Here is a 27,161-nt window from a genome sequence, read left to right as displayed (position 1 = left end):
AGGGCTTCCACATAACAGTGGTTCATTCTGGACAGGAAACCTGTTCTGTTGTAACAAATGGACAGGGCCATCCCAACTACCCCCCGCACAGCAACATTATACATCCCCCACCTCTTTTTTAAATACTATACTATATTTATATTTTCCTATAAAATACAATTGCTTCTCTGATCTTATGGTGAATCCTAGAGGTTATTGGCACCTGTGCATTTAAAGTTATTTGTTTAATAGACTATTGTAATTTAATATTCTTTTGGAAGCTGCCCAGAGTGGCTGGGGAAACCCAGCCAGTTGGGCGGGGCATAAATAGTATATTATTATTATTATTATTATTATTATTATTATTATTATTATTATTATTATTTAATAATAATATGTATTATATGTATATGTATTAATATACATACATATACATACATACACACACACACACACACATACACACATACATACACACACACACACACACACCCCTATTCTATTAATACCCTTGCCCTTGCCCCTTGCCTATGAACCAGGCCTGGCTCTGGAAAAATTGTCTACCTCCCGAATGTACTCCTCTTGCTCCTCCTTCAAGGTCAGCAGGATGAAGATTTGCTGCAGCTTCTCATTGCAGTAATTGATAATGAACTGCTCAAAGCTGTTGTCCTACACAGAGGAAGAGGAGAAAAAAAATAGAAACTTTGAAAGCAAAAGACCCCCAGGTAAAGGATGCATACAACCTTAAATCGACTCCCACATATAAAACCCTCACCATATCCCCTAAGCCTGACTCTCAGCCCTGACATTTCCTCGCAACATACTGTAAACCCAGTTTATGTTTGTGCTCCTCCATTTAATACACATAAACAAGACATGGAAAGATAGAGAGGTAGCAATGCACACATAACACATGAGCATGCGCTCAGAGAGAGCACCTTCTCATATCTGAAGGCACCAGCCTGCCCCAGAGTCAAACCCACTTGCCAAGACCCTGATCAAATATCTGCCTTTAGAAGCAAGGACCAGGAATATCCACTACTCACCTGAAAAATCTCAAAGCCATAAATATCCAGGACACCCATGACTTTCTTGTGCTCAGTCGTTGTCACCTAGAAGAAGAAGAAGGTGTGCTGAAAGCATTCATACTTCCCAGTCTCCCCATGTCATTTAATTGGGGATAGTTGCCATCTTGTTTCTGTCTTCCTAATCATTAATACATACTTTTTCCACACACACAAAATTGTCAGTGCCTATATGAAAATGTATCATTTAGCTCAATCCCACCCATTCTCCAAAGCAGCATAATATGGCAGGGGTAGTTCTCCAGATGTTAGTGCTGCTGTTTGACTCCAGTTGACATCAACCTCTGCCAGAATGCATAATGGTGAGGGATGATGAGAGATGTGGTCTAGCAACACCTAGATGGCCGCAAGTACTCCATGTATGGGTTCTCTCACTAAGCCACATATGAAAATAAAGGAACGTTTGTGAATGACGACATTAAAAAGGTAAAAGAACACCTGACCATTAGGTCCAGTCATGGCCGACTCTGGGGTTCCGGCGCTCATCTCGCTTTATTGCCCGAGGGAGCTGGCGTACAGCTTCCAGGTCATGTGGCCAGCATGACTAAGCCGCTTCTGGCGAACCAGAGCAGTGCACGGAAATGCCGTTTACCTTCCCGCCGGAGCGGTACCTATTTATCTACTTGCACTTTGACGTGCTTTCGAACTGCTAGGTGGGCAGGAGCAGGGACCGAGCAACGGGAGCTCACCCCGTCGCGGGGATTCAAACCGCCGACATTCTGATCGGCAAGCCCTAGGCTCTGTGGTTTAACCCACAGCGCCACCCGCGTCCCTTTTAGCTGAGTCCTAAACCACTGGGTTAAACCACAGAGCCTAGGACTTGCCGATCAAAAGGTTGGCGGTTTGAATCCCTTTGACGGGGTGAGCTCCCATTGCTCAGTCCCTGCCAACCTAGCAGTTCAAAAGAACCTCAAAGTGCAAGTAGATAAATAGGTACTGCTCTGGCGGGAAGGTAAACAGCGTTTCCGTGTGCTGCTCTGGTTCGCCAGAAGCAGCTTAGTCATGCTGGCCACATGACCTGGAAGCTGTATGCTGGCTCCCTTGGCCAATGAAGCGAGATGAGCACCGTAACCCCAGAGTCGGTTATGACTGGACCTAATGTTCAGGGGTCCCTTTACCTTTAAACCACTGCTTTAATACATTGGATGTTGAAGTCATTTTCACTGTTTTAAGTCAGGTGGACCATATCCACTGCGCACACTCACTTTGATGCTCTCGTTGATCCTGTTAACGAGCCAGTTAAATAGCCGGTTATAAATGTTCTTTGCTAGGGCATCCCGCACATAGTAACCCTAGGAAGTAAGACAGAGATTGTTAGACCATGAAACACACAGTCCGTTCAGGAAGCTGAGAACCATGGGTCAGAGTGATAGCCACTCCCTTGGGAAGAACTCAGCCCTAAAGCTCCCAGGTCCGAACCATCCTGGATTATAGCTATCTGATGGGGGCATGTTTTACACATCCTAAGCATACTGGTCCGAAACTAGCCTTAGAATTATCACTGTAACTTGTAAAATTATGATTTACGGCTGCTGTACAGAACTGCCATTCCTAGAATTGTTTGAAAAGAGAAGGTATGATGGGGGAGTATACTACATTAATAGGTCTAACACTGAGCTGTGACTCTTCCCTCTTCCATAAAGAGAGTGCCACCTGCAAGAAGGCCCTGCTCCCTGTAGCTATCAGGCTAACTTCAGACTCCTGCACCTTGGCATTTTTATACTGGAGAAAATGAGTTAGCACACCAGTGCTGATATGTCTGCAGTGAGATGCAAAACACAGATTCTAGCATGCAGCAGAATATGTACATAAATGACCTGCCGCAGTATGAAGTGGCTGGTAAGAAAAACATGAGCAAGACGGTTATTGAGACCTCCACCCATTGAACTGGTTGAGAGGACAGGCTTGAGTCTCTGTGAAACAAGTTTTTTTTTTTTAAAAAAAAGGAATGGAAATGAAGCAGAACCAACATTTTTGCACGGGAACTAATGACCTACTGGAAATCTGCATGCACCTCAGCTCCACACTCACTTGTGAGACCGTTAGTGTTGTCACCACCTTCTCCTGATGGGCTTCCACTGTGCGAGAGCACAAAGCCTGCTCCAGGGCAGTTTCACTCAATTGGATCAGCTGACAGATCTCCCGCACCACTGCAAAAGCAAAGCGGGAGGTGAGTTCCTCTCCCTGGTACTGGAGACACATTGCAATGCAGAGAAATCAAGGGAGGGATGCTCAGCGGGGATCGAGGCAGGAGTTTCCCAAGCTCAGGCTGTCTTCGACCAATTACTGCTCCATTCATTCTATGGGGCAGGGATGGACAAACTTGCCCATTTCAGCTGTTCTCAGTCTTGTTCTCCACATTTCTACATCAGTCTGGATTTCTTTCCCCCCAGTCCTTGTAAAAAAAATTGTCAGCATTTTAGTGCACATTTATCCTAATATAGGCGTTTTGACTATGTCAGGGAACTGCCATCGGAGCCAAAGGCGGAGGGAAGGCTCCAGAGGGATGCCGGAGAGGGTCCCAGTAGGGAGAGAGGCAGCCCATCTGCTGGGGAAGGAAATCAGCGTAGCACCAGTGGAGAAGGGGGCAGATGGGGGAATCGGAGAGGAGGCTCCAGGACTCCTCGCCGGAGACCAGCGGGGGAGAGCACGGGTCCTCCGCTGCCCACACCCTCCCTGCGCAGAAGACTTCTGCGCAGGGAGAGTAGGAGGAGACTTGGCGTCAAAGAACATCTTTGCTGGAAGAAGTTCAAGAAATGCCCACTGACGGATTCTGCCAGCGATTCAGACAGCCACGGATGGGTGGCTGTCGGGACAGAAAGAGTTCACCCAGGTAACCCAGCCAGGTGTGACGACAACTTACGCACGAGCAACCCCTAAAACCATTACAGTCTACAACCTTCCATAATTTTTGTGGTGAGCAATTTCCCCTAAAATAACACATTCTTGAAAATTGTTTTCACAAATATGTGCCTTCTTATGCACACTTTCCCCCAATTTGTGCATTTGTTAGCAGCACCGAAGTGAAAGTGTATAGAAGTCCTGAGCTGGTCCTGCTCTTGGCCTCGCTGATGTGGTCCGAAGGAAGGCAAAGCAATCGGTTTGGCACCAGCTTGGATGCAGGAGTTGCCAGAAGGCACCATCCAACCATCTTAGGGACTTCACTTTGGATTTGTGTAGAGCAGGCTTCCTCAAATTTGGCCCTCCAGATGTTTCTTGGCATACAACTCCCATGATCCCTAGCTAGCAGGACCAGTGGTCAGGGATGATGGGAATTGTAGTCTCAAAAACATATGGAGGGTCAAGTTTGAGGAAGCCTGGTGTAGAGTTTACTCCTTAGCCTTTTCTTATCCCAAAGATATCCCACAAGGCAGCAGAGGTTTAGAATCAGAGTCTTCCTTCACCTCAATTAGATCAGTAACAGCAGACAACTTTCCCCTAAAAGTTTGTTTGCCTGCTATTATTTTTATTCCTGCCGCATGCAGCAGGTTGTGGAGGGAACTCGCAAAGTGATGACGTCCCATTGAATTACTAAATGTGGCTAAATGGTACAGGGCAGCTGATGTTCCAACTGTATTTAGGAAAACCCTTTTAATTTTAAACCCATTATGACAACCTGGCCACAGGTTGTATCATACTATGGAATTGGGACTATTAAGCCAACGGCACAGAGGCTGCATGCAGCCACATACCATATTTTTCGCTCCATAAGATGCACTTTTTTCCTCTTAAAAACTAAGGGGGAATGTCTGTGCGTCTTATAGAGCGAATGTGTGGTCCCTGGGGCTGGGTGGGGGAAACCCAGGCTTCCCCCGCCTGCCCCGCAAGCGCAACCTTGCCGCTGCTCCCCAACCTGTTCTGGGGCCTGGGGTTGGGGAAAACTCGGGCTTCCCCTGCCCCCAGCCCCGCAAGCTCCGGGAGTGGTGGCAAGGCTGCGCGCAGCCTGCCTGCTGCTCTTTGGGGCTGGAGGGAGGCAAATAATTTCCCCCCCTTGATTTCCCCCTCTAAAAACTAGGTGCGTCTTGTGGTCCGGTGCATCCTATAGAGCGAAAAATACGTTTACACCTGGGGGAAAGATCTGGTTCTCAAAATCGTGAGCTACTATTGGGCAATCAGCCCTGGGCTCTAACTCTGCATGGTAATCCTGGAGATGACCCATTGTGCCCTGCTGACCTTTGTCATCCTCGATTCCACAAGCTTCTGCTCCACTGGCCTGAAATTGCTGCCCCAGCTTTATGTTGCCAAGTTTGAGGACGACAGCAGCCACCTCCAGCACCGCTGTGATCTCTGATGGGGAGAAGCCAATGGCTCGCATAGCATCCTTCAAGAAAAGCAGCATTAGGGAACAGGGTTAAACACAGGAAAGCCCTCAGGTGAGCTCCCTATGGACCACAGCAAAGCCTTCTGTGCATGAGCGTGTTGAGATCCGAGGCAAAACCCAATTATACTTTCATGGACAAAAATGGATGTGTAAATGGCGCTGTGGGTTAAACCACAGAGCCTAGGACTTGCTGATCAGAAGGTCAGCGGTTCGTATCCCTGTGACGGGGTGAGCTCCCGTTGCTCGGTCCCTGCTCTTGCCAACCTAGCAGTTCGAAAGCACGTCAAAGTGCAAGTAGATAAATAGGTACCGCTCCGGCAGGAAGGTAAACGGCGTTTCTGTGCGCTGCTCTGGTTCGCCAGAAGCGGCATAGTCATGCTGGCCACATGACCAGGAAGCTGTACGCTGGTTCCCTTGGCCAATAAAGCGAGATGAGTGCCGCAACCCCAGAGTCAGCCATGACTGGACCTAATGGTCAGGGGTCCCTTTACCTTTACCTAAGGGTGCTCCCAGGCAGGTGTTTAATATGATATCAGTGCTCCTTATCTGTCCACAAGACTTTCCTGGATTCAAAATGCCAGTCCATGCTCCTCTCCCACCCCCCATCTAATCCTGGTTTTCCCTTTCTGGGGGAAATTCAACAAAACTGCCGCCAACTTCCTATTTGCAATATCTCAACAACCCATTCACAACATTAAGCCCCTGTCTCTGAAAGCACTCTAATAAACTAGAGAGAAGGATTTGGGTTGCACAAGCTCTAATATGCCATAGGGCAGGTCTGTGGATTCACAAAAATATACAAGTGGGACCTGCAACAGAATGCTGCTATGTGGCATGTGTGCTTCTGTTCAGGGCTCCAGTCACCCATGCCCCTTTCCAGGATATTCCATATTCCATATTCCATATTCACACACACACACATTTCCTCAGGCAGCAGGATCCCCAAGTTTTCCTGAGGGAATAGTGATGGAGCAAATGGAAGTGTGAATGAGCCCTAAGTCCAGACCTTCCAAGTGTCCCTATTTTCCCAAGACAGTCCCAGATACACAGAAGCTGTCCTGGTTTCTGATTTGAACCCAGAATGTCCCACTTTCCCATACAATGACCCTACAGTATTTTCATCCGAGAAATGTTGGAGGGTATGTAAGTCTTCAGAAAACTCCCTCCTGTTCATGGCTGCATGCATATAGGTTACATGAGGACAAAAATCACCACCATTACTACCACTACTACATCTTCTGCCACTCACAGACCAGTGCAATTTATACCCCAGACCCCACTATGGCACACAGCACAACTCATACCTGAACAGCTCTGAAATTGGCGGCATCATCCATACCATGCAGGCTTGAGGCCTCCCTGTTGAGGTAACCATAAAGGCGGCAGTCTCGTTGCAGCTTCAGCTGTCCTGTTGAAGAGGAGGAATCATTGTCGTGGCCTCTGTGGTTCTCCCCCCTCCTTTATTCACAGAGCCCCCCACCCCTGTGTTAAGGGAGGCCATATTCTGATGCTATGATGTGCCCTCCACTCGCAAGACTCAACCACCCCCACTCAGAAGTAAATAGCCAGAGCACTCTCCCCTAATGGGGCCACAGGCACTTGGCCTGGAATGCAGCCCTCTAACTCTGCCATTGTGTGCATGAAAAACGTACTGAGCAGCTCATCAGAGCCTCCAGACAGCAGCTGGTAGAAGATGTGGAAATTCCTCTCGCCCTTGACATGATGAACCACCCGGGATTTCTCTAGCAGGTCTGAGAATAAATGGAAGGAGGAAATGAAAGAGGTAAGTGTTGGACGGGCACCATCAAGGCCAAGCTACTATCTGTAGCATCTCTGAATATTCCTAGGCTCCTGAAAAATCTTGTAGGCTGGCGGTGTGCCTCTGGGGATAAACAGAAGCACAGAACCTGCTGCCTTGAAGATGTTGCTGGACAGGGTAGGCAATGCGATGTCCAACTCTCCTCAGCCCCATCTAGCATGGCCTATTGCCAGAGACCTGTAGTCCAAAACTTCTAGACAGAACACATTCTAGGGTTGCCATATGTCCTCCTTTTCCAGGACATGTCCTCTTTTTCATGGGTGGGGTTGTCATAGTGATCCATAATTAAAAGTAGAAGTTGGCAAATGTGTCCTCTTTTTTGCAATACGGCAACCCTAACATTGACTAGGTACTAGAATGTAGATGTATGTCTCAAGGTTGGGAAACCTATGGCTCTCCAATGTTGTTGGACTCCACTACTCATCAGCCGCAGACAGCATGGCCAATTGTCAGGTGTGGTGGGAGTTGAAGCCTCCGGTTCCAGCAATTGGCCAAGAGGGTGAAATCCCGTTTCTGCCTAATAATAATAATAATAATACATTTTATTTATACTCCGCCCTCCCTGGCCAGAGCCGGGCTCAATGCAGCTAAGACCAGTAAAATTACAATAAAAATATAATAGGGGGAGGGGGGAATCCCAATTTAAAATACAGGTTAAAATGCAGCCTCATTTTAATAGTAGATCAAAATCATAAGGGGAGGGAAACATAAGGGTCAGACTGAGTCCAAACCAAAGGCCAGGCGGAACAGCTCTGTCTTGCAGGCCCTGCAGAAAGATATCAAGTCCTGCAGGGCCCTAGTCTCTTGTGACAGAGCGTTCCACCAAGTCGGGGCCACTACTGAAAAGGCCCTGGCCCTAGTTGAGACCAATCTAACTACCTTGAGACTTGGGAAATCCAAAGTGTTGTCATTTGTGGACCTTAAGGTCCTCTGCGGGGCACACCAGGAGACGCGGTCCCGAAGGTACGTGGGTCCTAGGCCGCATAAATTCTGACAAACTTTATCAGGGTCTGGTATCTCATACTCACAATTGCTGATGACGCCGCCCAAAGGATCACCCTTGAAGTCAAACTCAATATCCATGTATTTGCCCTAAGGAGAAGAAGGGAATGTGGAAAGCAGTTGAAGCAAAATGAGCTGCCGGTAACCCCTGAAGGATGTGATACTGTGTCCACCCACCTTTTGGAATTGAGTTCCTATTTTTTAATTCATTTTTGCTTCAGAGTCGCCCAATTTACAGTGCAGATATAGGGACTTGGTGATTTAAAATTGACAGATAGCAACGGTCAAACTACACGAGACATGCTTACTTTCCCCAGTGGAGCAAGTAGCAGTTTCAGTGGGGATCTAGATCATGAAAATGGCATTCAGGGGTGGGTGCTTTCCCTGTCTCCCACAGTGCAAATGTCTCAAGCAAAACTATGGCCTCTCCTCCAAAACAGGAGCATTTCTCATTTTAAAAACAAGTCTTCTTGCCCTAACAGATGCCTTTGTATCCACCCAACCAACCACACCAAGCAAGATTTCTTCAAGTCAGAAAGCAAGGCTGCACAACGTTTTCTCATTTACATGAAGAGTAGAATAACAATAAATGATGGGAAACAGGCAAATATTACCTGGACATTGGATTAGCGCCATTTATGCAGGTCACGTCAATCATCTTTTCTTGGCATACTATTTGAGTTGTGGAATTTTGATGTAGGCGCAGATCTGAGTCCAGAATTCTTGCTCTCTCTTCCCACCCCACCCTCTTAAGTGGCTTGACATAATTCTTGCTGTGACACAAAGTCTCCCAAAACATTCATTCCTCAGCAAATACTTACAAATCGTGAGGAGTTGTCATTGCGAATGGTTTTGGCGTTTCCAAAAGCTGCAATAGGGGATGAAGAGGGTCATTAAAAGAGTTGCACATTTACCCAAGAAAGCCTTGCCCACCCCTCCATGTGGTGGAGAGCCAGTGTGGTGTAGTGGTTAAGAGCGGTAGTTTTGTAATCTGGGGAACCGGGTTCGCGTCTCCGCTCCTGCACATGCAGCTGCTGGGTGACCTTGGGCTAGTCACACTTCTTTGAAGTCTCTCAGCCCCACTCACCTCACAGAGTGTTTGTTGTGGGGGAGGGAGGGAAAGGAGAATGTTAGCCACTTTGAGACTCCTTAGGGTAGTGATAAAGCGGGATATAAAATCCAAACGCCTCCTCCTCCATGACGTTAAGAGGTCTTCTGGACTAGATTGTAGAGGCAACGTATCATGGCAAGAGTGGACCAAACAGGTATAGAATAGTATAGAATTCAAGGACTTGCTAGACTACAGATTATGAAAACTCAAAGGTTCTCAAAAGCTCAAGGCCAAGACAAGTTTGTATCACTAATGTCACAGGCACTGTCCAATATGTGGCTGTAACATTTGCACAACTACAGCAAATGCAAATGACTACAACAGAAGCTTTGGCTTCAGTGGGGACGTCTGGATTCCTCACAAGTAATGAGCAACAACTGCGTACAATTAGCGCCCTTATCAAAAGTGCAAAAGAGCCTTGATACTTTGCTGTCCCAGAACTTAGCCCTCTCTATCCCGTTCACAGAGAAGAAATCAGCATGTACATACCTTCCAGTACTGGGTTCGACTGCAGCAGCTGTTCCTTGACACGATTCACCTGTTCCCCTTTCCCACATACAGCTGCCACGTATGACATCATCAGCTTGCTGGCCTCTGAGGGTACAGGAAAAGTGGGAGGAGCAATGACTGGGGCATGTATGAGAAGTACTGAGGTGGGGAGCTTAATGAGACTGGAGGTAAGAGTCTTTAAGAGTCAAAAGCAGTATTTCCACCAACCACAGTGCCGATCTTAGTACTGTAGTGCTTAGATTAGAGATCCCATAGACTTTAAGTGTCCTGCCGCAGGTATCATTCAATGTTAGATGACTAGCACGTGGATATGGTTTGCCCAAAGTGGCTTTGCGGGCCCAATGGAGAGGATTGGAAGACCTAATTAAGCCTTAAGGCCAGAGGTTCCCACTTCTGGATTATACTTTTGTTGGGAGATGTGTGCATAATTGTTTGCATAAGCACTTAGTGGGATTTCATGCAAGGCAGGAGGGCATTTTCAGCTGTGAACAGCCTATTTATATCTGTCTATGTCATTTTCCCAAACTTGGGTCTCCAGTTGTTTTTGGACTACGACTCCCACCATTCCAAACTAGCAAGACCACTGGTCAGAGATGATGGGAACTGTAGTCCAAAAACAGCAGGAGACCCAAATTGGGGAAACACTGGTCTATGTGAACAAGGAGATTGGGGGTGAGGGAACCGGGTGGAACATAGGCTGTGATAATTTTTGGATAGTGTCAAGGGCACTTCCCAGACAAAGAATGCACATGGCAGAGAGTTAACTGTTGTCAAAGATATCACAGTCGCTTCTACAGCTCTTTAGACCTATTCACACCCACTTAGTGTCTAGGCAGTTATTCCAATCCTTATGGAGCAGTTTTAGCAACTGGGAACCACTCCCCCTCCACCAGTTTATGTACCTTCCCCCGATGGGCTGCATGCACACAGCTGGAGACTACACCTGCGTGGAAACTTCCTCTGCTCATCCCTCTTCACTCCCCTCCTGGTTCTGGGAGACAGTGGTTCAGCCGAGGGTGGGGAGCACTCAGACCTTCACTTGCCTGGCCTGCCTCTTCCTCCAGCTCTGAAGCTTCCCCTGCCTCCGACTCCTGCTTCCTGGCTGGTACAGGTCCCCACAGACCACTGGCCCCCTCTCCCAAGTCAGACTCCAGCTCCCACTTCCTCTAGCGTTCACTCTTCAGCATCCTGCCATCCCCTGACAGTAGCATGTTACATGATATGAAGCCGGATCAGTCTCTTTAGTGCAGACTTCCTCTGCTGCCCTCCAGATGTTGTTGGACTCTAACCTCCATCAGCCCCAGGCAGCATGACTAGTGATCAGTTGGACATCAGTTTGGAGAAGGCTGGTCACCTTGACAAACTACATCAGACTCAGCTACATTAGGGGAAAAGTACCGTATTTTTCCATGTATAAGACTAGGGTTTTTTTACTTTAAAATTATGTGGAAAACTGTGGGTCATCTTATAAACGGGGCAATCTCCCCCCTATTTTCTTAAAAATAGGGGGCATCTTATACGGGGGGAGGCGTCTTATACACGGAAAAATACGGTAGTTATGAATGCGTTTTAACACTGTGACACCAGATGGCACTGTAATGCTGAAATCAGAACTTATGAAATTTTCCATTGTGAGCTTTAAGATGGGTTTTCCCCTGGGTGTTTTTTATAGCTGCGTAGATGCAGCCATACAGAAACATGCCAACATTACTGTATAAACCCACCACTCTGCCAAGGCCTGCCACGTGTTGCTAGACTACAACTCCCATCATCCCTAAATATTGGCCATGCTTGCTGGGGGCTGATGGGAATTGTAGTTCAGCAACATCCGAAAACTCGTGCATGTCTCCCACCCGTTTTATGACGTTCTCCCCCTCTCCCTTGAATAACCCTTTCTCACTCACCTGTTTTGCCGGCCCCGCTCTCTCCAGTGATAAGAATGCATTGGTCTTTGTCCTGATCTCTCAGTGAGCGATAGGCGTCATCTGCTATGGCATAGCTATGTAGGCACAGTGAAGAAGCATTAGAATAAGGTTACCAGATTTTTTTCAATGAATCCGGGGACACTTTTCTTTCTTTTTTATCACTATTTTTTATTAAGTTTTCCATTTAACAATCCAATCATGTCACATTTATTAATCCAAATTATACCAGTACATATCCAAATATTTTGCTGATTTATTTTTGTTGGGGGTACCCATGCTTTGAGCTCCGTAGGGGTCCAATCATCTCATATTTCTGCTGCTTTGATGTTCACAAGTCCCATCTTCCAATCTTCTTGTTATTATCGTTTTTCTTCTTAATATCCTCTGAATTGTTTCCACAAGCGAGTTGAAACAAACAGAATCCAGGGACACTTTTCAACTTCAATGGATTTTGTATGGGGACTGATTTGTAAATCCAGGGACTGTCCCCGGGAAATGGGGGTGTCTGGTAACCTTACATTAGAAGGGGAGGCTGGCTGGCTTGCTACCAGCATCCCATTCCTCAAAGCTGTCACATACACACACGCCCAGCTCCCTGGGGGTCTCACTTACATGTGGGGTTTTACCGCAAAGAAGTTACAGTTCTTATACTCCTCCACTATCTCTTCCGTGTAAATGGGCAGCTGCTCATACGGGTTCACGGAGATCACCACATTCCCGATGTATGTCTGTCAAGGCAGAAATGTTGCTATTACAAACAGCAAGATGCTGGCAGCTCTCAAAATTGGGGTGAAAGAGTAGGGTGCCCTTAATAAACACCCACAAGTCCACCTCCTGAGTCCTCTCCCAGCTTCAGACACATCATGTTCCCTTGTCAGTTCTGAAAATAGTAGCTAAGCTGGCCAGCACAAAAGGTAAGGAGGTCAGGGCCTTTTCTGCCTCCCCATAATTCAGGTGTTGAATTAACCAGGGACAGTAAGGTGTAGTGGTTAGCATAATAGACTAGGACCTGAGAGACCAGGTTTCAGATAATCAATGGGCTGAAGCTGAGTAAATGAATGAGAGTCAGTCCCTGCTGCCCCCTCAATTGACTTTCCTCTAGCTTGTTTTCCCTCGGCACCTGCTTCTGTTACCACAACACCACGTCTCTCTTTCTCCATCCCCTGGGATGAGGATTGCCAAATGATCAGGGGAGGAAACGCTGCTTTAGTCTTTATTGTTGTTGTGCCTTTAAACCCCAGCTTCTTTTGCAGGAATCTACAGGGCAAGCTTTTCACGGCACAAACTTGATAATGTATGTGCATCAAGTCACTCACTGTGAAAGGCACAGCGACAGAAGCCTGATGGAAAGTTGGCATGCTTCGTCCTGCACAGCCAATCAGCTGTGTCTCTGGACAGGAGCTGCAATGGTTGTTGCCTATTTCTCTATAAAAAATATACCTAGGCTGCAAAGCTATGCATGTTCTCTAGGGAGCTGGCGGGAGAAAACATGCATAGGATTGGACTGTGCATGTCATACTGTACAGTGCCTCATGTTTCCGATTCTGAAGTTAAAAATAGGGATGGAGGACAAAACCAGTATGTATATAATGCCTAATATGTCAAATTTTCATTTTCCAAAGCAATACGGAAATACAGCCATCCTTTGAAATTCACACGTATCCAAATTTTGCGATGCAGTTCGCCAACGAAACCATGTTTACAAAAAACGCATTATATTAGGGGAATTTGCTTGCAAAAATGTGTATATGTTGGTGAAACTGCATATAAAAATGAGTTCGGAGAAATGTTCGGAGTCCAAATGAATTTTCATGAGGGTTAAAAGGGGGGGAGAGAACCATAAATTGCTGTAAAGTGCATAGAAATGTAATTAAGATTTGAAAAATGAGAAACGGAGAGCACCAAAATTGACAGATCCTTCCACCCCAGTTAGAAAGGCTGCCACCCAGTTCAGTTACCACCATCCCAATCCCTGCCGCTCTTACATAGATTTCCTTATGTTGGAAGCGTTTCTCCAGGTTCTGCATTAACGTATCTTCTGTCAATGGGTCCAGAAGCACCAGATCTCCTACCCTACTGGTGTCAATTGCAGTATCGGCCTCCATGGCTGTGGCAGGGACAGGAATTCCAGACACGAATGCCTACCTGCAAGGCAAGGGAACAGCTAGGTGAGATCCGGATAATGCTGCCACAGAACCAGAAAGACCTCTCCTTAGTGACATGTGAAAAGTTGCCGCAGACTCTTGGCTCATACAAAGCCAGTGACAATGCATCAGGGTTGGTGAGTCTGCAAACCTCCAGATGTTATTGCACCACAGCATAACTCACCATCATTGGCCTTGCTGACTGGGGCTGATGGAATCTGGAATTCGACAACATCTGGAGGACCCTGGATTCCTTGCCCTTGCTGTAGATGGGTACAGTGGTACCTCGGGTTACGTTACCTTCGGGTAATGTAATTTAAAGGATACTTTAATGTATACTTCCGGGTTTCACCACACACACATGCGCAGAAGCGCTCTATAGTGCCGTGCGCATGCGCATAAGTGGCGCCTCCGGATACAGACTTTTGGGGGTAAGTACGGACCCCCTGGACAAATTAAGTTCATATCCGGAGGGTCCACTGTATTATGCAAGAGACACAAGGGTGGGTGGGTGTTGCTTTCAAGAGCAACTGTGTACATAAGACCATCTCCATTGCAGGGAGTTGGACTTTATGATCCTTGGGGTCACTTCCAACTATGGTTCTGTGATCTATGCTAGATGGCGGTTGATGGGAGTTGAAGTCCGACAACATCTAGAAAGCCGCAGGTCAGTCACAGTTGCTTTTAGATATCTTTTTTTGGGTGGGGGGAAATATCTAATTATTGAGAAAATAAGCAGAGGTGAAATCCACAATGTGTGCTACAGTTTAAGTAAATATCTTGGAGACCCCGCTTCTGTTTTTATGTTCCATTATCTTGTTTCAAATGAACTGAAAGCACCCTCCGTATTACGATGTAGTGAGATTACTGCCTGATTAGTGTGAGTGGGTCTATTACGACGGTTTTACGAGAAGCGGCTCCAGATGGGATTTGACACAAGAGAACAGCTAAAATGTTCTTTAATGGCTATGTATGTTCATTTCCAGAATGGGCCACTCACTCATAGTGTTGAGATTCAAGACCAGTGTCTGTTTGGCAGATTGTATTTGAGAAACAGCAGCTTTTGGAAGCTGGCATAAGCAGGGAAATAGAGTGCTATTGGTTGGGTGAAGATGAGGAATGGCGAGGCCTGAACAAAGTGTCTCTCTCTCTCTCTCTCTCTCTCTCTCTCTCTCTCTCTCTCTCTCTCTCTCTCTCTCTTACTGCTTCCAGGTGTCTTGCTTATTGAGCATTCAACCTAGAATCATAGAATCACCTAGTCCAACCCCCTGATCTGTTTGCAGGGAGATTAGGCGACACTGGATTGTTTACAGGGAGGTTAGACGGCATTGCTTTGAAGAAAGTGCTGCCCCACACTTTCCACTGCATTTCTCCATCACTTTCCTCAGCATGAAAGGTTCAGGTTTCCTTCCTGGGCAGCAGGGAGAGGAAAGTGGTGTGTTGCACTAGGGCTCCAAACCAAATGTAATTGCACGACCTGAATTTTCCAAAAAGTGGTTTAATCCCACCCAAAACACAGTGAGAGTCTGAAAGCACCCTCTCTTTTTTTGTAGGTCTGATATAGGACTCAGCTACATAAATACACAGCTATTTGAATGTGCTATAAACATGCAACACCAGAGGGCGCCAGAGAGCAAGAAATTTTAAAACACAATTTTCCATGTATATTTTTTTCCTTCATTATAACTATCACATTTCTGACTTATTTATAGCGTTTTCCCCCTATATGTAGATCCACCCATAGACTAAAAGACCAGCTGTTTTACATGAGTGCCCCTTTACCTCTACCTAAGCTCTGCTTCCCCGTTTGCAACAAAGCAATAAATATTCAGGGGTCCAGGCTTTCTATTTTCCTTATTCAGTGAATGCACACATGGCAGGGCACAGCACCACAGTGCTACAATTCCCAGAGCTCCATGAGAAGAGGCATTGGCTGTCAAACTACTCAGCTCCCTTTGGGGAGGGAGGTAACCATGATTGCTTAAAGTGGTATCACGGGGTTCAGAATGAATGCTGCGAATGTAGCCTCTGTGTTGCTTCAATTAAACACAAAAACAAAGCCTGACTCTGAATATCCAGCCTGTGCTGCTCCGTAATGAAGGGAAGCAGCAACAATAAGGGAAGCACATGCAGGGAAGGCTAAAAGGTTGCCAGCTCATAAGTGCTTTGTGAGGAGATGCTGAGTGCCTTCCCTGCCGCCCCCACCCCCACTCTTCCATCCTGCCGGGTGCCATTGATTCCTAGGCCAGCTGACAGCTGTTGGCGGCCCAACTTCCTGCTCTGAGTCACTGGTATCCTTGCAAGCCTGGGGTGGTTCTTCCCAGTGGTATTAACCTCTTCACGGCTAGTTCCAAAGTCTAACCTAGAAGTGAGCACTTTCCTCCCTGGAAGCCAAACTCACGGCTAAGGTTAAGCTGGCAATCCCAGTGGCGTAGTGTGGGTTGTCAGAACCCGGGGCAAGGCAAGTAATTTGTGCCCCCTAACCCGTGGATTTGCGCCCCCTAACCCTACCCCCCAGATGTTGCGCCCGGTGCGGCCGGGCCCCCCTGCACCCCCCATGCTACGCCACTGGGCAATCCTATGCTTCATTTACTCGAAAGAAAGTCCCATTAAAAACCAGGGGGACTTCCAAGTAAACATGGCTAAGAGCAAGCTGCACAAATGCGACTTGTTTCAGAACCCAAACCTTGCACCACCGCTGCCTCGGCGCTGGTGCAAATGTCCATAGATTTGTCTAATCTTTTTTTTAAAAAAGTCATGCAAGCTAATGGCAAAGGGCAGACAATGTTAAGGAATTGTAGCTTTGTGAGGAGTAAACCACAGTTCTCAAGAATCTTTAGGGGGAATAATGGGCTTTAAATGGGCTTTAAATCCAAGCATGTCTTTGTGTCTTGCTGCCCTTCTTTTATGGGGCTCAAAGGTGCAGTTTTACCTTTGAGATAAGTTCACCTGAGAGGCAGTGACTTATAAGAGATGGCGTAGCTTAGGAGATATGATTCTGAGCTATGAATCAGAAAACCCCTGGTTCAAAACTTGCTGCTTCTTTCTTTCTTTCTTTCTTTCTTTCTTTCTTTCTTTCTTTCTTTCTTTCTTTCTTTCTTTCTTTCTTTCTTTCTTTCTCCACACCCCTCACTCTCCAACTCAACTTTAATTGCACAACCTGAATTTGCTGTTATGGGATTGAATCCCACCTGAAGATTGCAAAAGTCTGGAAATGGTGCGTGTATGTGTGCACATGAGAAGGAGAAAAAGAAGGGGGAGATTTTCAGTGTGAAAATGGTGCCTGGGAATAGGGTTAAAGAGCTCTCTCTTCCTGCCCCAGTCTTCCACTTAAACCTGCAATCTCAGCAGTTGCATTGTATTAACAAAAAACCAGCAACCCCAAAATGGATTGTATGCCCTCCAACATTTCTCTGATGAAAATAGGGATGTCCCATTCCATAAAGATAATTTTACTATTTAGACACCACCCATCTGACTGGGTTGCCTCAGCCATTCTGGGTGGCTTCCAACACATATAAAAACATAATAAAACATTAAAAGAAAAATTCCATATACTGGGTTGCCTTCAGGCAGCTCGGGGGTCAGAAAACTCCATAAAGGTAAAGGGACCCCTGACCATTAGGTCCAGTCGTGACCGACTCTGGGGTTGCGGCGCTCATCTCGCTTTATTGGCCGAGGGAGCTGGCGTACAGCTTCCGGGTCATGTGGCCAGCATGACTAAGCCGCTTCTACATGACCAGAGCAGCGCAAGGAAACGCCGTTTGCCTTCCCACCGGAGCGGTACCTATTTATCTACTTGCACTTTGACGCGCTTTGGAACTGCTAGGTTGGCTGGAGCAGGAACCAAGCAACGGGAGCTCACCCCGTCATGGGGATTCGAACCACCGACCTTCTGATCGGCAAGTCCTAGGCTCTGTGGTTTAACCCACAGCGCCACCTGCTTCCCTTAGATAACTCCATACCCTGCAACATTTATTCAATGAAAATAGGGACATCCTAAGGAAAATCGGGGCATTTTGGGGATCAAATCAGAAACTGGGTCGCCTTCTGTAAATCCAGGACTGTCCCTGGGGGAAAAAGGACACTAGGAGCGTCTAGGATTGCAGAGCCACACATAAAGTCTTAGCAGTGCTGTGCTTCTGCTAGTCATGCGTCTGGCTGAGGGTGAAGCTGGGAAGCCAGAGAAGACTCTTTCCTGGTACTGCCCAACAATCCCTTAGCAAAGCATTCTGTTGTTGTCTGAGCTACTAAATTGCTGTTTGCCCCCAGAGTAGACTCAGCAAGAAAACTCAATGAAGCTGCATCAGCAGCACTAATCGAGGAGTTCCTGTGAGCGGCATGATCGTTAGCCTGACTATAAAAGAACTTTATGGCCAGGAAGGAGTTGAACAGCCTGGATGCTGTACTTTCTCCTTTGTATCTCCCAGGTGAGAGCAGAAGGCCCAACTGCGATAGCATCTCATCCTAACGTAGGTGGGTAAATAAACAGAGGCATATGGCCAGTGGTTAGTTATGGGGAGCCAAACTCGGAACAGAAGCTGGGATAGATGCATTGAGAGCCAGAGCTCTTGGGTTGTCCAGGTGTACTTGATTCCCGCCTTAACAGTCATTGTGGTGCAATGGTTAGGCTCTTTTGTCTTGAGGGTCTCTCTTCTGCTTTTCTTGTTTATTGTGGGCTGCCATGGTTTCTTATGGCTGCCACATGAGAGGAGCTTAACTGTTCCCTTTGGCTATGTGGCTATCGACCAGAGAAACTGTAAGCTCACACTAGGGAGAAGCTAGGAGTTTATCTGAAGTCCTCATGAGAAGAGACCAGCTGGATCAGGCCAAAAACCCATCTAGTCCAGCATCCTGTTCTCACAGTGACCAACCACATATCCATCAGAAGCTCCAAGGCCAGACCCAAGTGCAACAGCATCTGATATAGATATTAGCTATGAATCAAGGGCGGTCGGATGAAGGGGTTTATACTTCCAATAAGATTTGTTTTGTTTACCAGATTTATATCCCCTTTTCCCACGAGAACTTCCCCAATACAAACAGGTAATAATATGGGATGGTAGCCAACACTGGCCATACTCACAGATCCCACTGATTTCAATGTGTACACTCTATGACAAACGTTGGCTATTACCTATTGTTTCTTGTAAGACCACAGGGATTCAAACCCAGGCCTCCCTTGTCTAAGTAAAATACACCAACCCAAGGCTAGGGAACATTTGGCCCTTCAGATGTTGTTGGACTACAGTTCCCATCACGCCTGACCACTGGCCATGCTGGCTGGGGCTAATGGGAGTCCAATAACATCTGGAGGGACAGAGGTTCCCCAGCCCTGCTTTGTTTGAAGGAAAATAATATACGGTACATAACAACCATGCAGGAACAGCAAATGTGGTGCTCTCCAGCTCCAGATGTTGTTGGGGTTGTGGTTTCCAATTCTGATTGAAGCTGGTTTGGAAGAAAACACATCAGAATGTAGAACTTCATAAAAAGTGACAGGGCAAGTGTGGGTTGCGGTTTGTGATGTGTGTGCACACCATTTCTCAAACGAGCGGTAAGAACATACCAGATGCAGAGTCAATGGGAATGTGTTTGGGGAGCAAGTAAGAGGGACACTGGGTGATGGAATGGAGTATCCTGGAGAAGATGGAACACTAAACAGTGCTGCAACATTTTGTTGCAGATCCCACTTGTTAACAAGTGCAGTGGTACCTCGGGTTAAGTACTTAATTCATTCCGGAGGTCCGTTCTTAACCTGAAACTGTTCTTAACCTGAGGGACCACTTTAGCTAATGGGGCCTCCCGCTGCCGCCGCCGCCGCGCAATTTCTGTTCTCAACCTGAAGCAAAGTTCTTAACCTGAGGTACTATTTCTGGGTTAGCGGAGTCTGTAACCTGAAGCGTCTGTAACCAGAGGTACCACTGTATTAATTTTTAAACTATTCTTTTGATAATGAGGGAGTCAAATACACTGAAACAATGTCGCATTTGTAGGAAGTTCCACAAAAATCTATCTTGACATTTGTATTTCCGCTTCACAAAGGCTACTTTGGATAAGAAGAGAACTACTTTCCTCACAAACGGTCGCATTTAAATGAAAAACAGCTTCAGGAGGGCTCACTTCTGAGCAATGGGGGAGGAGTAGGGCTTGTTTGTGTCAGCGTGTGCTGCTCATGTTGTTTGCCCCCAAGTATTCCTGTAAGCTGTTTCATTCAGCCTATTTATAACATATCATCTAAGGGTGAAAACCAGAACTTCCTCTGGCCACTTGCCCCAATTCCCAGGTATTCTTAAGGGTAGGAAATCTTGTCTTCCTCTAATTTAAGACCATCTTTGCTTTGCCCTCAGTGTTGACAGAAAACAATTAGTGGTTGTGCTTCAGACTGCAGCAGCCTATACTTTTGGAAAAGTTAACTCCTTTCCCAGATGGCGGAACACTATCTGTCCCTTCTGAATTTTCCAGCGGCTTTTGCATTCCAAACAATTACTGCGCTTGGTTGTCCTCCTCTGAACCCATCTGATATATCAAAAGTACCAAAAAGTACATGCAGTATTACTCTGTTTTTCTTTTCTTTTTTTACTCACAGAGCTTAATTCGTGATATGAGAGGTGGCATGGGAAAAGAAGAAGACCTATTGAGGAGGAGTGGTTTATTAATTTATTTAGCTGTACAAAGTACAGTGGGTATGTGTGTGTGTGTATACACACACACACACCATATTTTTCGGTGTATAAGACGCCTCCATGTATAAGACGCCCCCTATTTTGGGGGACTCCAAATTAAAAAAAACACCCCTCAGCACTACCTGCGTTTAAGAAGAGCCCCAATTTTAAACCTAATTTTTTGGTTAAAAAAAACAACCCTAGTCTTATACACTGAAAAATACGGTATGAATGTTGGTTTTGACCTTAAGAGCTGGTTTTCACTTGGGAAAGAGTGGGCCAAGGGGGAAATGGCTTGAACCTGTGCCTAGAAAGCGCGGGTCAAGTGGAAAACCGCTTGGACCCATGTTTTCTAAGCATGAGACAAGTGCAAGTGTGGACAAGCCCTGAATCAGACCATTGATCTCCCATGAAGCCCAGAGATCCATTTAGCTGGAGATTTCAGGGACTGAACCTGGGACTTTCAGCATGAAAAGCCTGTGCTCAGCTTATGATCTATGCCCTTCCATCAAGCTCAGCAAGAATGAAGCATGCACATAATGGAAAATGCTTGAGTCAAGTACAGCACAAGGGCACTGAGAGACAAACTATGTGTAAATGACACAGGGTACCACTTCACAAAACCCCTAGGTGGAAAGCAGCTCTGTGCAAGATGCAGCATGCAACCCACCTGCTGATCATCACACATGAAAACTGCACAGGCGTGCTCGTGCTATGTACATTCAATGTGAAATCACAGGCAATCATGGCAGCAAACTTTGCCCATGCATGATACATGAACCTCTATTCTAGTAACTTCTACACTACTGTACAGTGCTTTCCCTCTGAGAATGGCGCATAGTATTTAAATGTGCCCAATAAATTAGTAATTGCTCTGAAGCACCATTATCTTGATTAAACTAACTCTATTTGGATTTGCACCAAATCTTGCATCTCTATATAATAGTTCCCTATTGTTAAGGCCCCCCCCCCATCATTAAGATCAGGAGATCAGTAGAACATCAGCTTCTTTAAAAAAAATAAAATTAAACACCACCGACATTTATTGCACTTTATAAAACATCCAACCTTCACCTTTGATTTATAAGGCTGCCCATGGACTCTGCACCACCACCATAAAATCTCAATATCCTTATCAGTCCTGCTTGAATAAAGTTCATATCTGAAGCGAGCAGTTTTATGTTCACTCTGTTGGTATACTGTATTAAGGTTGGTTCAAAAGAGGATACGAATGACGACTTGGGTGATAAGGTAGCCATCTGTACCCAATTTGCAACCAAAACGCTTGCACCTTTGCAAGTTATGTTATGCTACGGTTTATCTGGCTCAAAGGACCCCAAAGCAAGAAACATGAACACAACAGAAAGACACAATAAAAATGCAATAAATAACTGGGAAGTTAAACAATGTAAAATAGCAAAATCACAAAATACACTGTTTTTGTCTTGATGAGCTGCTTCTATGCTCTCATCACCATCGCAGACAGAGCTCCCCAGCACTGCACTTGCAAGGCAGGTTAACTACATCCCCACCAATCTCTCACCTAGGAGCAAGCCCATCAGCAGCCAATAGCCTAGAGGATACCCCTTGCCTTTGTCACACCCTTGGTCACTCCTTTGGGGTTGCCCCACCAAGGCTAGCCTGCCAGCAGCAACCAACCACCAATAAAGGTAAAGGTAAAGGTACCCCTGCCCGTATGGGCCAGTCTTGCCAGACTCTGGGGTTGGTGCGCCCATCTCACTCAAGAGGCCGGGGGCCAGCGCTGTCCGGAGACACTTCCGGGTCACGTGGCCAGCGTGACATCGCTGCTCTGGCCAGAGCCTGAGCCAGAGCCGCACACGGAAACGCTGTTTACCTTCCCGCTAGTAAGCGGTCCCTATTTATCTACTTGCACCCAGGGGTGCTTTCGAACTGCTAGGTTGGCAGGCGCTGGGACCGAACGACGGGAGCGCACCCCGCCGCAGGGATTCGAACCGCCGACCTTTCGATCGGCAAGTCCTAGGCGCTGAGGCTTTTACCCACAGCGCCACCAATAGCAGCACCCAAATAAATAGGCTTTTCTCCTTGGAAACGAGCTACAGCTGTGGCAACATTCTTTCCTTTTCACAGGAATCCCTAGTTGGTCACTCTTTCCTGCTTCCCCCGGCTGCTGTTGAAAATATTTATGAACCAACCCAGACCCTGTGACCACAACCTGATGGCCTTTTAAATGTGTCTGGGGGGGGATGTTATTGTTTTGTTTTGTTTTTGATCTATTATGTATTTTGTTGTTTCCTTTAGTGTTTTTACATTGTGATCTTCAGGTGAAGGGTGGCTCTTGCACTGGTGTGCTTTCGAACTGCTAGGTTGGCAGGAGCTGGGACAGAGCAACAGAACACATGCAGAACCCTCACCTTCCTCCATGAAACCCAGGAAGCAGGCAGCCATGACATACTGCTGAATCAGGCAGGATTACATATGAAGTTGCATTATACCAGGCATATCCAACAGGCAGACTGCGATCTACTGGTAGATCATGGGTTGTTCCTGAGAGATCCTAGCAAACCTCTGGCCTCTCAGTGATCTCCTTCCAAACAAACTATGGCTTATAGCCTTTATGAGAAAAACAACAATACTCTCTGGCTTCCTAAAAAAAAAAAAAATCTCAGTAACTTTGGCTATCCCCCAAAAATTTCCCCAAAAGCTCAACAAGTTTAGCTTCCTAAAAAAAGCTCAACAATTTAGATTACTGCCAGCTTTCTTTTAGTGCGAGTAGATCGCAGTCTATTGGGAGTTGGACGTCCCTGCATTATACCAAGTCAGATCATTGCCTCCATCTAGCTCAGTGGGGTCTACTTGAGAGGTGGAAGACTTGCAGCCCTCCAAATGTTGCTGGACTCCCAACTCCCACCATCCCTGACCTTTGGCCACTCTGGCTGAGGGCTGATGGGACCTGGAGTCCAACAACAGCTGGAAGACCACAGGTTCCCCATCCCTGGTTTACTCTGACTCATGACTGTACTCTAGGTTTTCCAGGTGGTAACTTTTCCCCACCCCTTGTACTTCGGACCGTGTGCTACGGTGCCTCCCACACCTTTCCCAGTCCTACCATATGAGATCCCTTCATGGGAGATGTCATGAGGACCTAGTGCATGCACAGCACATGCTGTACCACTATGATCTCTTCAGCTCCTAGCCAAGTTTGTGTCAAATGTCTTCTGGCTGGGCCCAGGGCCAATCCTACCATTAGGCAGAATGACGAGAGTGCCACGGATGGCATATTCTGGGAGGCGGTGGCACCCCTCAGCTCTTCCTCCTGTGCTCATTTTCCTGTCTTCAACGGTGAGATTTTGAGTGGTCTGGAACGGGGAGGTGGCAAAAGCCTTTCGTCTAGCCCCAGGTTAGGTCAGAGCCAAGGGAAAGGTGTGGGTTTTGTTTAGACCAGGTATTGCTAGACTTCATCTCCTGTCAACCCCTAGGAGGAATGATGGGAGTTGGAATGCAGGAAGGGCATTGACAATCTCCACCAGGCCAGGGTGCTCACACTCTTAGCAACCCACAGTCACAGTGATCTCCAAGAGTCACAGAAGCCAAGTGCATGTTTAGCAGGTTGCAGACAATGGGTGCCAAGGGCATCTAAATATTTGACAAGGGACTGGGGTGGGGGCAGGGAGAAGGATTTCCTGCTCGAAGAAATGGAGTGACTTATGGGAAGTCAACAAAGATAAACATTCATTCATTGGTGGGTGAATTTACCCCTGGTACTATTTTAACAAGTCATTTGCCTCCAGGCGGTTGGTATCACCTTTCCCCTGTGATGGTTTCCGTTCACAAATACAGTATCACCACTGTGCCAAATTGGCAGGGATGCGGAAATAAATTTAATTGAGTTTGCATCTATAGGTGAACCTACCTAATTTGCATTTACTGAAGCAATATGTGAATTCAAACACAGCCACACTTCAAAATTTGCATTTCTCCAAATTTTGCAGCATAGTTCTCCAGCTAAGAAATGCACACACCAGGGTAAACTGTGCATGTATTAGAGAAAGGAACATACAACAATGAATTACATTGGGGGAATGGTTTAGCAAAAATATGTATATTGTGCATAAAAAATCACACTAGGAGAAACTCTAAAATGCTGATGAATTTTCATAAGGACTTTAGAAAGAGTTCAAACTGATGTGGGAATGTGGAGAAAGGAACCTAAGATTGGAAAAGTGAGAAATCAAGAAAAACTGGATTTGAATCTTTGCCCATTCCTACAAATTGGAGATAGTATTGCTGTTATTGGGCCCCTAATTTGTAGAATACTTTGCTTCATCTTTTTAAGCCTGCGTGGGGAGGCAAATTAGTTAATTGCAAGAATCTCCCCCCTGCAGCTGAGTTAGCTTCCAGACAACCTGCTTATTGAGCATTCGTCCTGATTCGTTTACAGGGAGATTAGAGGACCTTGGCTATTTACTCAGCATTTATTCTGATCTGTTTGCAGGGAGGTTAGGCAACATTGTGTCAAGCAATGTTTTTCTGTGCGTTTTACTGTCACTTTCCTTATTGCAAAAAGCCCAACCTTCTAGGGCAACAATTAGCTTTAATTGTACAACCTGATTTTGCTGGTTTATGACTGAATCTCACCCAAATCAAGGGTCTGGAAACACCCTGAGTCCAGGGCAAAGGGCTCCTAAAAAAACAATTCAGATTTCTTCCCTCCCTTCACTGGGTCACACCTGATCTTCCAACAGCAGAGGTGGGGAAACACTATTTTCTGTGTTCAGCTGGCAACATCTAGGGCTAGAGTATAAGGTTTGCCAGCACTCAGCCCAAGAATCCCTTTTCAGTGCCAAATCTGATTCTAGGAGTATGTGAATAAGTCTTGCACATTCTCCAATAGGCAAAGTTCCAGGGATATTGCTGCTTCAGTTTAAGGTTGGGGGGGTGTTGTGAGAGAGCGCTGGAGACTTCTGGCATTTTTGTAATATTTGCCTCACGTACAAGTATACAAGCAGAACACATCTGAAGACAAACATTATGAGTAGGTACCGTATGTCTTGAAGGTGGAAGATCCACTACCCACATCAGATTCTAAGAGAGAGACTCTGCAACTCAGCGTGCCTTCAGCAAAATCACAGCATGCTCTCTCTTGTTCTCCCTCTTTCTAATCTGCAATCTGCAACACATACATATTTGTCCCCTCCCCTCAGGTGGAGGGCTATCACCTTCTCCAAGAGGTCTCCAGCTGCCAGGGGACCCTGTCCAGTCCCCTGAACATCCTGGACTCTTAGTCATCTGCCTAAAAAATTAATCTTCATCCAGCAGCCATAAAAATAAAAAAATGTGTCTCTGGGAACATGCAGAGTGCTTTTACCATGTCCCCCCATGCAACTGCAGACTGTAAAGGTAAAGGGACCCCTAACTGTTAGGTCCAGTCGTGGCCGACTCTGGGGTTGCAGTGCTCATCTCGCTTTATTGACCGAAGGAGCTGGCGTACAGCTTCTGAGTCATGTGGCCAGCATGACTAAGCCGCTTCTGGCAAACCAGAGCAGCGCACGGAAACGCCGTTTACCTTCCCGCCGGAGCAGTACCTATTTGACGTGTTTTCGAACTGATAGGTTGGCAGGAGCAGAGACCGAGCAACAGGAGCTCACCCCGTCGCAGGGATTTGAACTGTCAACCTTCTGATTGGCAAGTCCTAGGCTCTGTGGTTTAACCCACAGCGCCACCGGTGTCCCACATAAAATGTGTCTCTGGGAACATGCAGAGTGCTTTTACCATGCCCCCCATGCAACTGCAGCCTGTACCTATGCAATAAAAATTAAAGAGCAGAGTTTCACGCAAGCTTGAACCTCAAAGCCCCTCTTTGGGGTAAATGAAACACAGTCCAGTTCTAAGAGCTGCCCTGTGTGTCCCCATTCCCAACATATACCTTTCTGCGTTCTCCACCTCCTTTCTTTCTCTGCCAACTCCTGTTTTGTTTTTCTTTGAAACTTCCGTGTCCGCAAACAAAGAAGAAAATGTCTTTGTCTTGGCAATGCCTCCCAAGAAACACTGGAGATTGGGTAAAGGGTGTGGATTAGAATAAGTTTTTCGGCACATTTCCTCTCCAAATCAGGAACAGGACAGACTTTACAGGGGGATTTCCTACAGACAGAAGCTGTCTCCCTGAAGGGGAGAGGGCTGCTTTTTGTAATAACACAGAGAGGATGGACTGCCCAGAAAACAAACAATGTTTCAAGGATGTAGATTTCCTATTTAACCAGCCGGCGGGGGGGGGGGGCAGAGGTATAAGGCCCTGGTGTGCAAAGCCCTGAGAAAGCCGCAGAATCTCCTACTTTGCAAGCAAGCATCAAGTTGGCAGGGAGGGATCCATGCACTGTGAAGAAAATGCCAAGGCAGGTTCCTACTCACCCCCTGAACAGGGAGACGTCCCACAGCTCTGCAGTCGCACACCCAAGCCTTTTCTCCAACGTACCCCAGGGTTAGAACCAAAAGAGCAAGGGGGCGATCCAGCTCAGCAGGAGCTGTCCATGGTTTGTCTGTTCTGCACCGTCCTGCTCGCCGCTCAGCAGTTTCTGACTGCCACACCTACTTCCTCCCCGCACTGCCTGCCACCAAACGATC

At 46.6% G+C, this 27,161-nt stretch overlaps 1 protein-coding gene across 2 annotated transcripts in view; it reads right to left on the bottom strand.

The window, feature by feature from the left end:
• The window catches only part of LOC309362764 (unconventional myosin-Ia-like), a 57,061-nt gene extending 29,900 nt beyond the window's left edge, over positions 1-27,161 (bottom strand). The window contains exons 1-14 of one of the 2 annotated variants that reach the window (XM_081898540.1): positions 26,949-27,161; positions 13,738-13,897; positions 12,365-12,480; positions 11,732-11,826; positions 9,807-9,911; positions 9,028-9,074; positions 8,233-8,296; positions 7,038-7,136; positions 6,690-6,793; positions 5,238-5,385; positions 3,096-3,214; positions 2,270-2,356; positions 1,026-1,091; positions 544-648 (exon numbers count right to left, since the gene is read on the bottom strand). In XM_081898540.1, the coding sequence (XP_081754666.1) occupies positions 544-648; positions 1,026-1,091; positions 2,270-2,356; positions 3,096-3,214; positions 5,238-5,385; positions 6,690-6,793; positions 7,038-7,136; positions 8,233-8,296; positions 9,028-9,074; positions 9,807-9,911; positions 11,732-11,826; positions 12,365-12,480; positions 13,738-13,857 (1,275 nt within the window). In that variant the 5' untranslated portion in view covers positions 13,858-13,897; positions 26,949-27,161. Of the gene's footprint in view, positions 1-543; positions 649-1,025; positions 1,092-2,269; positions 2,357-3,095; positions 3,215-5,237; positions 5,386-6,689; positions 6,794-7,037; positions 7,137-8,232; positions 8,297-9,027; positions 9,075-9,806; positions 9,912-11,731; positions 11,827-12,364; positions 12,481-13,737; positions 13,898-26,466; positions 26,573-26,948 lie in introns of those variants that run through there. The other variant, XM_081898541.1, reaches the window with a different exon arrangement.

This window comes from Podarcis melisellensis, assembly GCF_964234715.1.
Source record: "Podarcis melisellensis genome assembly, chromosome: 2".
In the NCBI taxonomy this organism is placed as follows: domain Eukaryota; kingdom Metazoa; phylum Chordata; class Lepidosauria; order Squamata; family Lacertidae; genus Podarcis; species Podarcis melisellensis.
Note: the sequence above shows the minus strand (reverse complement) of the source record. Positions and strands in the feature narration are given on the sequence as shown.